The 10,270-nt window shown below is 43.6% G+C and overlaps 1 protein-coding gene across 1 annotated transcript; it reads right to left on the reverse strand.

Moving 5' to 3' along the window:
- Positions 1-4,394: 4,394 nt before the first annotated feature.
- On the reverse strand, positions 4,395-8,419 carry LOC123348528. Its single transcript, XM_044986025.1, has 3 exons — positions 8,174-8,419; positions 6,216-6,273; positions 4,395-5,759 (listed from the first exon to the last, which is right to left on the reverse strand). The coding sequence occupies exons 1-3, from the start codon at positions 8,306-8,308 to the stop codon at positions 4,549-4,551; spliced, it is 1,404 nt and encodes a 467-aa protein (XP_044841960.1). The 5' UTR covers positions 8,309-8,419; the 3' UTR covers positions 4,395-4,548.
- Between the last annotated feature and the right edge of the window lie 1,851 nt (positions 8,420-10,270).

Below are 10,270 nucleotides of genomic sequence, written 5' to 3' on the forward strand. Positions count from 1 at the left end.
TATGATAGTTCTTCAGCCATCCTCTTTTGGGAATCTGTCCTGCTGCTTACTTGATCATATTGCTAAGAGCTCGTGGAAGTAAACCAAGCAAACAGAATTTACCTTCTGTGTGTATGGCTGGGAAGGAGAGGGTTCTGTACCAGGGCCCATTACAAGAGGTAGAAGTCTGTCCACAATAAAATAACTCTTTTTGGTGTGTCTTGCCTTTGTAGGATGAACACTCGGGAAAAACAGATTTGGACTAGAGTTTTCTAAAGATATTTTTCTTTTATAAAAGCCCCCAAATAAAAAGCCGGTTGTTTTAAGGCAAAACATTTTTTTGATTCTGAACTCCACAGTTGTCCATTTATATATTTTGTTGCATTGATTCTATTTGCTCTACACATCCTAGACTTCATGAATGATTAAGGAGGGAGCGGTCCACCTTCCTGTTTCTCAAAGTGTCATATTCCCCTTCAAGGCCACATTGACTACAGTGAGGCAGGATCAGGCCCCATGTTAATAGTGCTGGCTGAGTATCTCCCAGCATAACTGCATGAATGAGACGCTCATGCCACTTTGCAATAAAGAGAGTTAATGTTTGAAAAATTGTATGTTTGATGTAATCTTGTGTTTTGTTTTGTGACATACATGTGTTGGTGGAGTCACGAGCCATTGCTGACCTTCCACAATGTATAGTGCAGACAGCCTCTGGATGGTCACACATTTTCCCTGCCATATGACCAATTCTTTGTATTCCTAGGCCTGGAGTCTTCATGATCATTGATTCGTACCACTTAGTTACACCTACCTTATTTCTGCCATTAGAGATGTGTGGGGCCCTTCTTGGATTACTAACGGATAATTACAAAACTCATTGATTTCACTTACCCTCCATCCCTAGTTCTTCATACTGCTCCAATTGATGGCAATAGCAAATCTCCACTTCATCTAAGTTGTTCAGGATCAGGCTCATAACAGATTCCCTGCTCCTGCACAAGAACAGATGGCTAATACTTCTACCCTCTTTTGAGAGCTAAACAAATGCTTACCCATGTCAGCCAGCAGGAAATATGTGTAGAGAACAATATCACCTGCTTTCTCCACTGAGCGCAAACACAGCAGCTCTATGACATGTCTGAACTCCAGTTCCTCTTTCTCCTTGCAGGCAGGCAGGCTGCACCAGTAGAGTACTTCCAGAACGGGAGAAAAATTATGGTTAGCCTCTGTTTACTTTGACTTCCCAGTTACTTGGCAAAAGCAGGCTCAGCTGCTGGTGTGACCTGGCTGAGCCACATCCCAGAACACAGGACTGTAGTAAGAGAACTGTGTTACCCCATAATGTAGGTGTTACGACCATAGCCAAAAGAGCCCTGATTACCAGTGATCATATCAGAGAGAGAATGAGTAAATATGGTGAAAATAAAGTGGGTGAGGCTACCTTTATGGGAGTTGAGAATGAGGAAGACAGACTAGTCAGAGCCCATTAGAGTGACTGGACTTCCTCCCAGTTCTAGGGCTGCTGAGGAAGAACCCCCCTGTGAGCTTTTCCGAGCAATTCCCCATCTCTCTCTGGTTTTTCCTTGGGAGAGGACTGTGAAGCATGTGCATACCATGAGTCTGATCCAACGGCCATTGAATGCCCTCATTTCAGTGGGCTTTGGATCAGACCCCATCACAGGAAACTGATTATTACTATTTTTAAAACTGAGTAGAGCTACTGTGGCGCTTTGACCTATTTCAGTTAATGCTGCTGCTTTCTGCCAGGCTCTAAGGGCTTTGCACTTGAATTTGCTATGGAGACCTTGCTTCTTGGTTACTGCAGCAACCTTGAATGGGACATCTCTTTTGGACGCTCTGTGGTTAAGTTAGTTATCCGAAGAACAAGAAATATACTGTGGGAATTGTTCAGCTTGTTAGTTTTACTAATGCTTAATCTGGATGCTGGCCACTGTCCAGGCTGAGAGTGGCAGGAGGGTTGAGACATCCTGGGGGGAAGTTGCACTGAGTCACATTTGGTTTGCTTTGTAGGAGGAAATACACTCTCCAGCCCTTTCTCTTTCTCTTAGTTTTTTAGCTTTGGTGGCCTGAATGCATGGTGACCTTTGCTCATCTCTGTGCAGCTGCTACAACAGACCTGCTGTTATAATCCTTTGTGGGTCACTTTTAATGAAACATTCAAGCAGAGGACCTCTCCCTTGCCCAGGTGTATTGCTTCAGTTGGAGTCTTTTGATGGGAACAGCTTAATCTTCTAAGTTATTTCAGAATTGGGAATTCGCAACAGACATTGCACAGTGCTTTGAAAATAGGTATTAGGCCAGATTCTGTATTCTCCAACACACTCATCTCCACGGACTTAATTTGATGCCTTCGATGGAATGTCAGTTGGCAGCAGAATGTGACTCTTAGGCCATTGATAACACTAGGAAAAGAGGCCATGGTTGATGCTGTTAGGTAAGCTCTCCACTAGAGTCTATCATGACCAGCTATTTATTTAAATTATATTAATTATTATTATTATTTCCACTGTGCTAACAAGCAGGATCCCCAGTCATAGATTCCAGAGCCAGAAGGGACCATTGTGATACAGGTAAGACTAGATGATAACACAGGCCAGGAAACTTCCCCAAAATAATTCCTAGCACAGCTTATCTTTTAGAAAAACATCCAATCTTGATTTTAAAATGGTTAGTGATGGAGAATCCACCACGATCCTTGGTAAATTGTTCTGATGGTTAATTAATGTCCTGGGTAATGTTCTAGGTGCTGTGCAAACACAGAACAATGAGCATATAGTTTAATAGCTGTCTACACTATGGGCAAAGTCTTGGTAGTTGATGTGCTAGGCAGCATAGTGCCAATCACAATCTCTTCCTACCATAGCTAAGGCCTCGCAGGGTATGTCTACACTGCTACTGGGAGTGTGCCTCCCAGCTTGGGTAGACAGACATGAGCTAGCTCCGCTCCAGCTCGCACACTAATAATAGCAGTGTGGATGGGTCATAGAGGACCACAAGCTAACTATACAACAGTGTAACACTGTTGCAAAAAAAGCAATCATCAATCTAGCATGTATTAGCAGGAGCGTTGTAAGCAAGACACTAGAAGTAATTCTTCCGCTCTACTCCGTGCTGATTAGGCCTCAACTGGAGTGTTGTGTCCAGTACTGGGTGCCACATTTCAGGAAAGATGTGGACAAATTGGAGAAAGGCCAGAGAAGAGCAACAAAAATGATTAAAAGTTGAAAACATGACCTAAAAGGGAAGATTGAAAAAATAGAGTTTGTTTAGTCTAGAAAAGAGAAGACTGAGCGGGGACATAACAGTTTTCAAGTACATAAAAGGCTGTTACAAGAAGGAGGGAGAAAAATTGTTCTCCTTAACTTCTGATGATAGGAGAAGAAGAAATGGACTTAAATTGCAGCAAAGGAGGTTTAGGCTGAACATTAGTAAAAACGTCCTAACTGTCAGGGTGGTTAAACACTGGAATAAATTGCCTAGGGAGGATGTGGAATCTCCATCATTGGAGATTTTTAAAAGCAGGTTAGACAAACACCTGTCAGGGATGGTCTAGATCAGGGGCGGGCAAACTTTTTGGTCTGAGGGCCACATCCGGTTTCATAAATTGTATGGAGAGCCCATCCTCCACTTCCTATCTCCCCCCCCTGGGGCTCCTTCCCCATCCAACCCCCCATTGGCTGCTTCCAGCAGCTCCCATTGGCCTGCAGTGGTGATCCGTGGCCAGTGGGAGCCGCAATCGGCCGAACCTGCGGACGGGGCTTTCCCTACACAAGCGGCGACCCCACTTTGAGAAACACTGGTGTAGTGTAAACAGTTTTTCATCTGAGTTCCATGATTGCTTATTTTTAATGATGTAAATAATTTTCATCAATAAAAAGGGGACATGAAATTTGTGTGGAATGTAGGTAGCTTTGGGACTGACAGGAGTGACGTCCCTAGATAGGAAGGGCACATGGGAGGCATGCTTCTCAAATTCTGATACCCAATGAGCATGCCTACACCAGTTTCCCAGGATGGCATGGGTTGGGGGTGAGAACTGGAATCTTCATCAGAATGGCTATTTCTGTTCTTGATCCCAAGATGGTCTGCAGGAAGTTTCTCATTTGTGCCAAGACCAGAGACACATTTTATTACACCTACTGACAATTATGTGCCCAAAATTAATACCTGTTTAGAGGAGAAATCATGGAGCTCATACTCACTTGAGCATTCCTGCCACAGAGACTGAATTGCAATGCATACCTAGGAAACCTGGGTGGGGTCAAAATGTACAAGTGAAGTGCTGCTTCTTATATGAAGAAGCCATGCCACCTGGGCTCTTCCCACACCCGCAGCTGTCACTACAGAGAATCTGCATAACTAGGAGCTTTGTGCTTTGCTATTTATTGAAACCAGCACATCCTGAGAGCACCACAAAATAGCAGAGAATGCCATTTGTACTATTCCCACCCACCTAGTTCAGATCCCCCAGGGTTCACCAGGCATCAGAATCTCATCCATGCCAGGAATTGAAGTCAGCTGGGTGGTAAATCCAGTTGTATGATACCTTCAATTGCTAATGTTGGGTGGTGCTGCTTCAGAACCTCCTCTTGTTGTGTCTGCCAGGAGAAGTGGGTTGTGGATCAGGTTGGCACCATCACTGCTTCCTGCCAGCGTCTCATAGTCTTGGCTCAACTGCAGTGTGCTAGCTTGGTGTTTTCTCTCCCAGATGCTCTTGCGTTGTGTGTGGGTGTCACAGATAATCTGCCCCGTTGGGCCTTGGTTGGAACTTTCCCAGGTGTGGCCAACAGATACCCGGTTTGCCAATGTGTCCTTGACTAAGATGGTGCGAGATGCTGAAAAGGGGTGGGTGGACCGTTCAGCGGTGTGCTCTGGGCCGAGAGGCGGTGGGTTGACAAGATAAATGTAGACTTCGGCTCGCTGGACCAGTGGCAAGCTGTGGTGAAATTCAGTCCCAGGATGGTGCTCAGGACTCCTCTGATGATATGCCTGGGTCACTGAGTGGTGGTAATCATTGTTGAGACAGGTTCTGGACTCTGGGGTGGGAGCCAGGGCAGAGTACACTACCCGCTTAGGGCCTGGGAAGATTGGGCTGGGTATGAAGTGTGCCTCATTGACATGGGGGTGAACGTGCACAGCAGAGCACTCTGAACGGAGGCTGATGGGTTCCTCTGTGTTTGGAACAGCAGATTGATGCAGGAAACTCTGCCGTCGTGTAGTTTCTCCTGCACTGTCCAAGCCGAGCTCTTTATCCCTAGTGACCCCTCTTGGGTTGTGTATGTAAATGCCCCAGTCAGCCAGGCTGCCTCTGGTCTTGGCAACCTGCTCTGGGGAGCTGGTGTGAAAACGCACTGATGACACAGTGGATCCGGCTGGGCACACTGGCTGAGGACTGTCACTGTCTGAGTGACGGGAGCTGTACTGGCTCGCCCAGTCACGGTAACGTTGACCTGGGCTAGGCCGATTGTTCACCTGGTGGTGTTGCTGCTGGTGCCCATACCAACTGGCTTTCTCATCATCAGTGTCTTGATGGGTTGGCCAGGAACCATGGTAACCTTTGTCCTTCCTGTGACCCTGGGGACAGTGGCTTTTCAGCCCATTTAGGTTGTTCATGTTCACGGTTAGCCTCAGAGGATCCAGAGTGCAGTGGAAGTGCAACATGGAGATATTTCTCTGGCCTTTGGTCAGCACCAGCTTCTTCCGGCCGCTGGATTTCTTGCTGCAGGAAATGGCTATTAGTGCCTTGATCCATCTGTATGCTTCAGGGGAATGAAGAGGAAGAATAAAAAATGAAGAAATGAATTAACAGAAATACAGTGTCCATGTGATGGCTAACCTATCATAGTACATTCATGTAATCCCTGGCCAGACAATGTCTGGTTCCTTTCTTTCCTCTTCCCCAGACCTGCCTGCACAGTGACAGGGGAAGAGACAGAGAGGGAAGGTAAAGGACAGAAACAGAAAGAGAGAAAGGAAAGGAGAGTGAAAGAGATACAAACAGGCTACATCTACACTAAAGATTTTGTTCTCAAATTTCCCACTGCTGCTAATCCTGGTGCAGCTTTGCTGGTGTTAGTAATGGTGAGTGGGAGCCCTAGTGTAGACAGGGTTCCTGTAGACACCAACATTTAGAGCACTGTTTCATCTAATAAGAACTGGCCAAAAACAGTTTAGAACCAAAAAAATTGAACATTTCCTCATCTTCCCCAATTTACCTTTGGTGGTGAAATAATGGAAGTCTCTCTTCAGAAACTGACACAGGTAGATCCAGATCTGAAAGAAGGGAAGAAGGAGAGAAAACCAGTTGCCATTGTGGTTAGCGGCTTCTCTCTAGTACCGATACTTCTGCCTCCCTGAATTCCTGACCCTTTTCAAGTCAATGGGAGTTTCATCATTGACCTCAATAGGATCAGGATATCACCTCTGATCCTAGAGTGGAGCAGCAAATGGTTTTCCCATTCCATGAGAATTTTCAAGATTTTGAAGCATTTTCCCATTTTGAACTGGGACAAAAAGTCAATTTCAAATTTTTTCACAAACCAAAAATCTGAAAAAAAAAATTTGGTTTGGGTCAATCAAAACTTTTCATTTTGGTTCTGGCTTTTTTTAAACTATAATTTAACTTATATTTTGAAATTAAAATACAACTTTCCATTTCAAAAATGTCAGTTCATTGTAATCAATTATTTCCTACAAACAGCTTCAGTTCCAATGAATTGGCATTTTTTGATGGAAAAACATTAGTTAAAAAATTCTTGACCTAGTTGTACCTGACCCACAGGTGTAAGAGCCTTCAAAAAATTCAGTATCCACTGAGCAAACTTGTAATGCGATCACACCTGAAATTGCAGGGAAAACTCACTAGGAATTGCCCACCCATTCTTGCTGCAAAACAAAAAGACAAAACCCCCACAATCTTCAAAATGCCTTGGCCCTAGTATCACATGGGGGATATTTGGGCAGTCATAACTCTATGGACCTTATTAACAGCAATATAACAGAACTGTATTCAGAATAGGAATATATCTGTAATAGTGGATCAGACACCCATATCTATCCTGTATCCCACACCACTGCTCCACTTAATCTGATATTTCCCTCTCCTCCAACCTGCTATGTTAAATCAGGCCACAGGTCCAATTGGTCTAGAATCCCAGTTCCTGACAGATCAGATCAGATCACTAGTCCAGCTAATTTGATCTCTCTCGTCCAGAGTGACCGATGCCTTTAGAAGAAAGTGTTAAAATCCCTAATGCAGCTAGCCAACTGTGGAATGCCATTCAGGGGGAGGAAATGCCCTTTAGCTCCCTGCTGCAGGAGATCAGCATAACAGCTAATTACCCTTCTTTCAGGAGGCATAACTACAAATGTTATTAGCCATAAAGTTATCTAGCCTCCTTTTTCAAACACAACAAATGAACAGGGATCATTCACTGCAGAGGGGCAGCCAGCTGTGGGGTGGATTGTGGCAGCTGACCAGGGATGACCACTTTAGGATAGGAAATAAAGACTATATGCAATTGGGACTGAGAGAGGAGAGAATCAGCAGTCACTGAGACTGGAATTTGAGCAAGACACAATGATTAAACTCTTGTCTTTCACATAAATTGCCATATGATCTTAGATGATCATAAGTGATCAGAAGACCTTTTCTGTCTTATCCAGAAGGTTCAATCAGCACAGCACCACCTAGTGCCATATCAGGGCAGTAGATTAGTTGTGACTCAGGGAAGAATGCTCACTCTGAGTCACTCACAACAATCTATGCGGCACAGCTCCCCCTAGCACCAAGCTATCACTACGGAATGGCAAAAAAAGCCCAGTGAATCACCCACTGCAATACAGTGCCCCCTAATGTCACAATGTGGCAGTGGCATCAATACTGACTCAGAGGAGAGAATTCTCCCTAATTAGTAACCCACGCCACTCCCTCCAACACAGCACTGCTTACTACTTTGTTTTTAAGCTATGAGATAAGCACCCAGAGCATGGAATGATCCCTAAAATATTGTTCTTAATTCCAGGAGATAAATAAAATGCTTGAACACAGGTCAGTACTGATTCAGGAGAGGAGCACCTTGTTAGGGCCCTGTGGTTAGTAATGACTCAAAGAGAAGTGTCTTGGGCCTAATAGAAGCAGCAACCCTCCCCACCCACAACATTGCTTGCTTACCAGGCGGACAATTTTGATGGCATTATCCAGTAAGGCAAGGAGCCCCAACAAGAGTAGGATGGTAGCTAGGACATTCTGGTAGGACTCACTGATGGAAAGACAGCTATTGGGAATCTTCTCTCCTAGGAGAACCATAGTTAGAAAAGGAGTTGGCAGGGGTTAGTACACCATCTTTACTCTTGTCTTCCCAATGGTGCTGGTCATGGCAACAGCAGCACCAAATAAAGATCCACCTCAAATAGTGAGGTGGATAAGCTAGGTCAGACCATTGTGATGATGGACCTATGTCACTCTTGGATGTGACTCAGACTGCCATATGGACCAAGTATCTTAATAGCCTCTCAAGGACCCCAGGCCAACCAGGACTTAGTAGAAGGCTCCAGTGAAACAGATTTTCTTAGGCAATTCTCTCTATTGATCTCTCCCACCCCATCCCTATATATCATCTTTGTCTTTCTTATCTGCTGTCTCTCTTTCATTTCTGTTATATTTCAAGAATTAGATATACAGAGATGCACATTATATTATGAAGCACTGTGCATATATAATTTGTGTATATCAAGTCCCTCTTTTGAATGAGCTAAACTGCTTTAGCTGCCCCAAGAAAGATCTGTATTTGTAGGTCTGGTTCAGTTTTGGGGGTCTGAATTCTATTTTAACCTTCTGGAATTTATGTTAGAGTGAAAAGATAATGGTTTGGTTCAAGTTTTGGTATGAAAATTAGGGGATCTTATGCTTACACAGAAAGTTGCAGGTAGTTTGTTGTCAGTGATGGTTTGTCAAATTTTGCGGCCAGAAGCTTAAGGATTTGAAAATAAGTTTGGGATGGAGAGTTGAGGGGGTTAACTGGCATTTGAGGGTTCAGATTTAGGGCCAAATTCTCTGCTAGTGTAATTCCACTGACTTCTCTGTGGGTGTAACTGCTGAATTTAGCTCTCCGAGCCACATCTTATTTTACCCAAACTTGCCTTGCTCTGCTCCCTAGTAGCTTTCCTAATTTTCCTACTTTATATTAAAAGGAGGCTGTAAACTAACAGCCAAACCTTTAGATTTTGTAACCCAAACTTTTAGAAAACACTGAAAATAACACAAATGTTTCCACCTTAAAAAAAACAAACCAAAACCCAAAATAAAATCAACCCCAACACAAACGAAAAACAGTGGAAATAGTTATTTGAAGACAAGTTAACATTTCCTTCCAGTGCTAGAAATTCTACATCCATTGATTTTCATTATGTGAGCTGGGAAATATGCAGAATAAAGAAAGGCAGAAAAAATTGTGACATATTGTAGATTTTAAAAGCTCATGTTTAATGATTATTACATAACAGGTAAATAAATGCTTGTTTACACCACATAATTTTTCTACTTATGTAGGTTTTTTAACTGAGCCCATAATAATATCCAAGATGACAGAATGTCATCTTTGTACACACCAACTGTGAGAGAGGTTAGCAGAGTGGAGTGTATCCCTCTGTCCTACCGCAGATCAAAAGAGGAGCTGAAAAAGCATTCAGTAGATAAGCCCCATTTGTGCATAAACTAATCCAGGGCAAGGCTATTGCTGTTCACTCCAGCAAAGGGAAATTTAGCAGCCATTACAATAATGGAAGCTGCTACTGCACTTCCCCTGCCAAGATAAAAAAAAAATGAAGTGACGCTGGCCACACTTTAAGGTTAGTTGGTTGTAATGGTTTTGACTCTCAGTTGCTAATAGCCTCCTGACATTGATGTGGGTCATCTTCCATATATGGATAAGCAAAGCAAAGGTTCTAAGCTCCTGGGGGATGAAGCCAAGGCACTTGGGAAACAGGATCAGTATAAAATATCCACATTTAGAGTTAAACATTGCAGCACATCATGCAAGTTATCTAATATATGCTACAAGCAGTACAGGTTATAGGGCACCAAAGCAGCTGCACCGACAGGTTAGGCCCAGCTCCAATAGGCAGTGGAAACCAATAATGCAGTAATACTCAGACCTTAGTGGTTCAAGAGCCAAATTAGCAACCAGTGTTACCCAAGAGCCAAAGTAGTGTGAATTCAAAAGTATATAAAACAACAGTACTATTCATATTTAAACAGTATGACAGGAAA

This window comes from Mauremys mutica, chromosome 13, assembly GCF_020497125.1.
Source record: "Mauremys mutica isolate MM-2020 ecotype Southern chromosome 13, ASM2049712v1, whole genome shotgun sequence".
NCBI classification, from domain to species: domain Eukaryota; kingdom Metazoa; phylum Chordata; order Testudines; family Geoemydidae; genus Mauremys; species Mauremys mutica.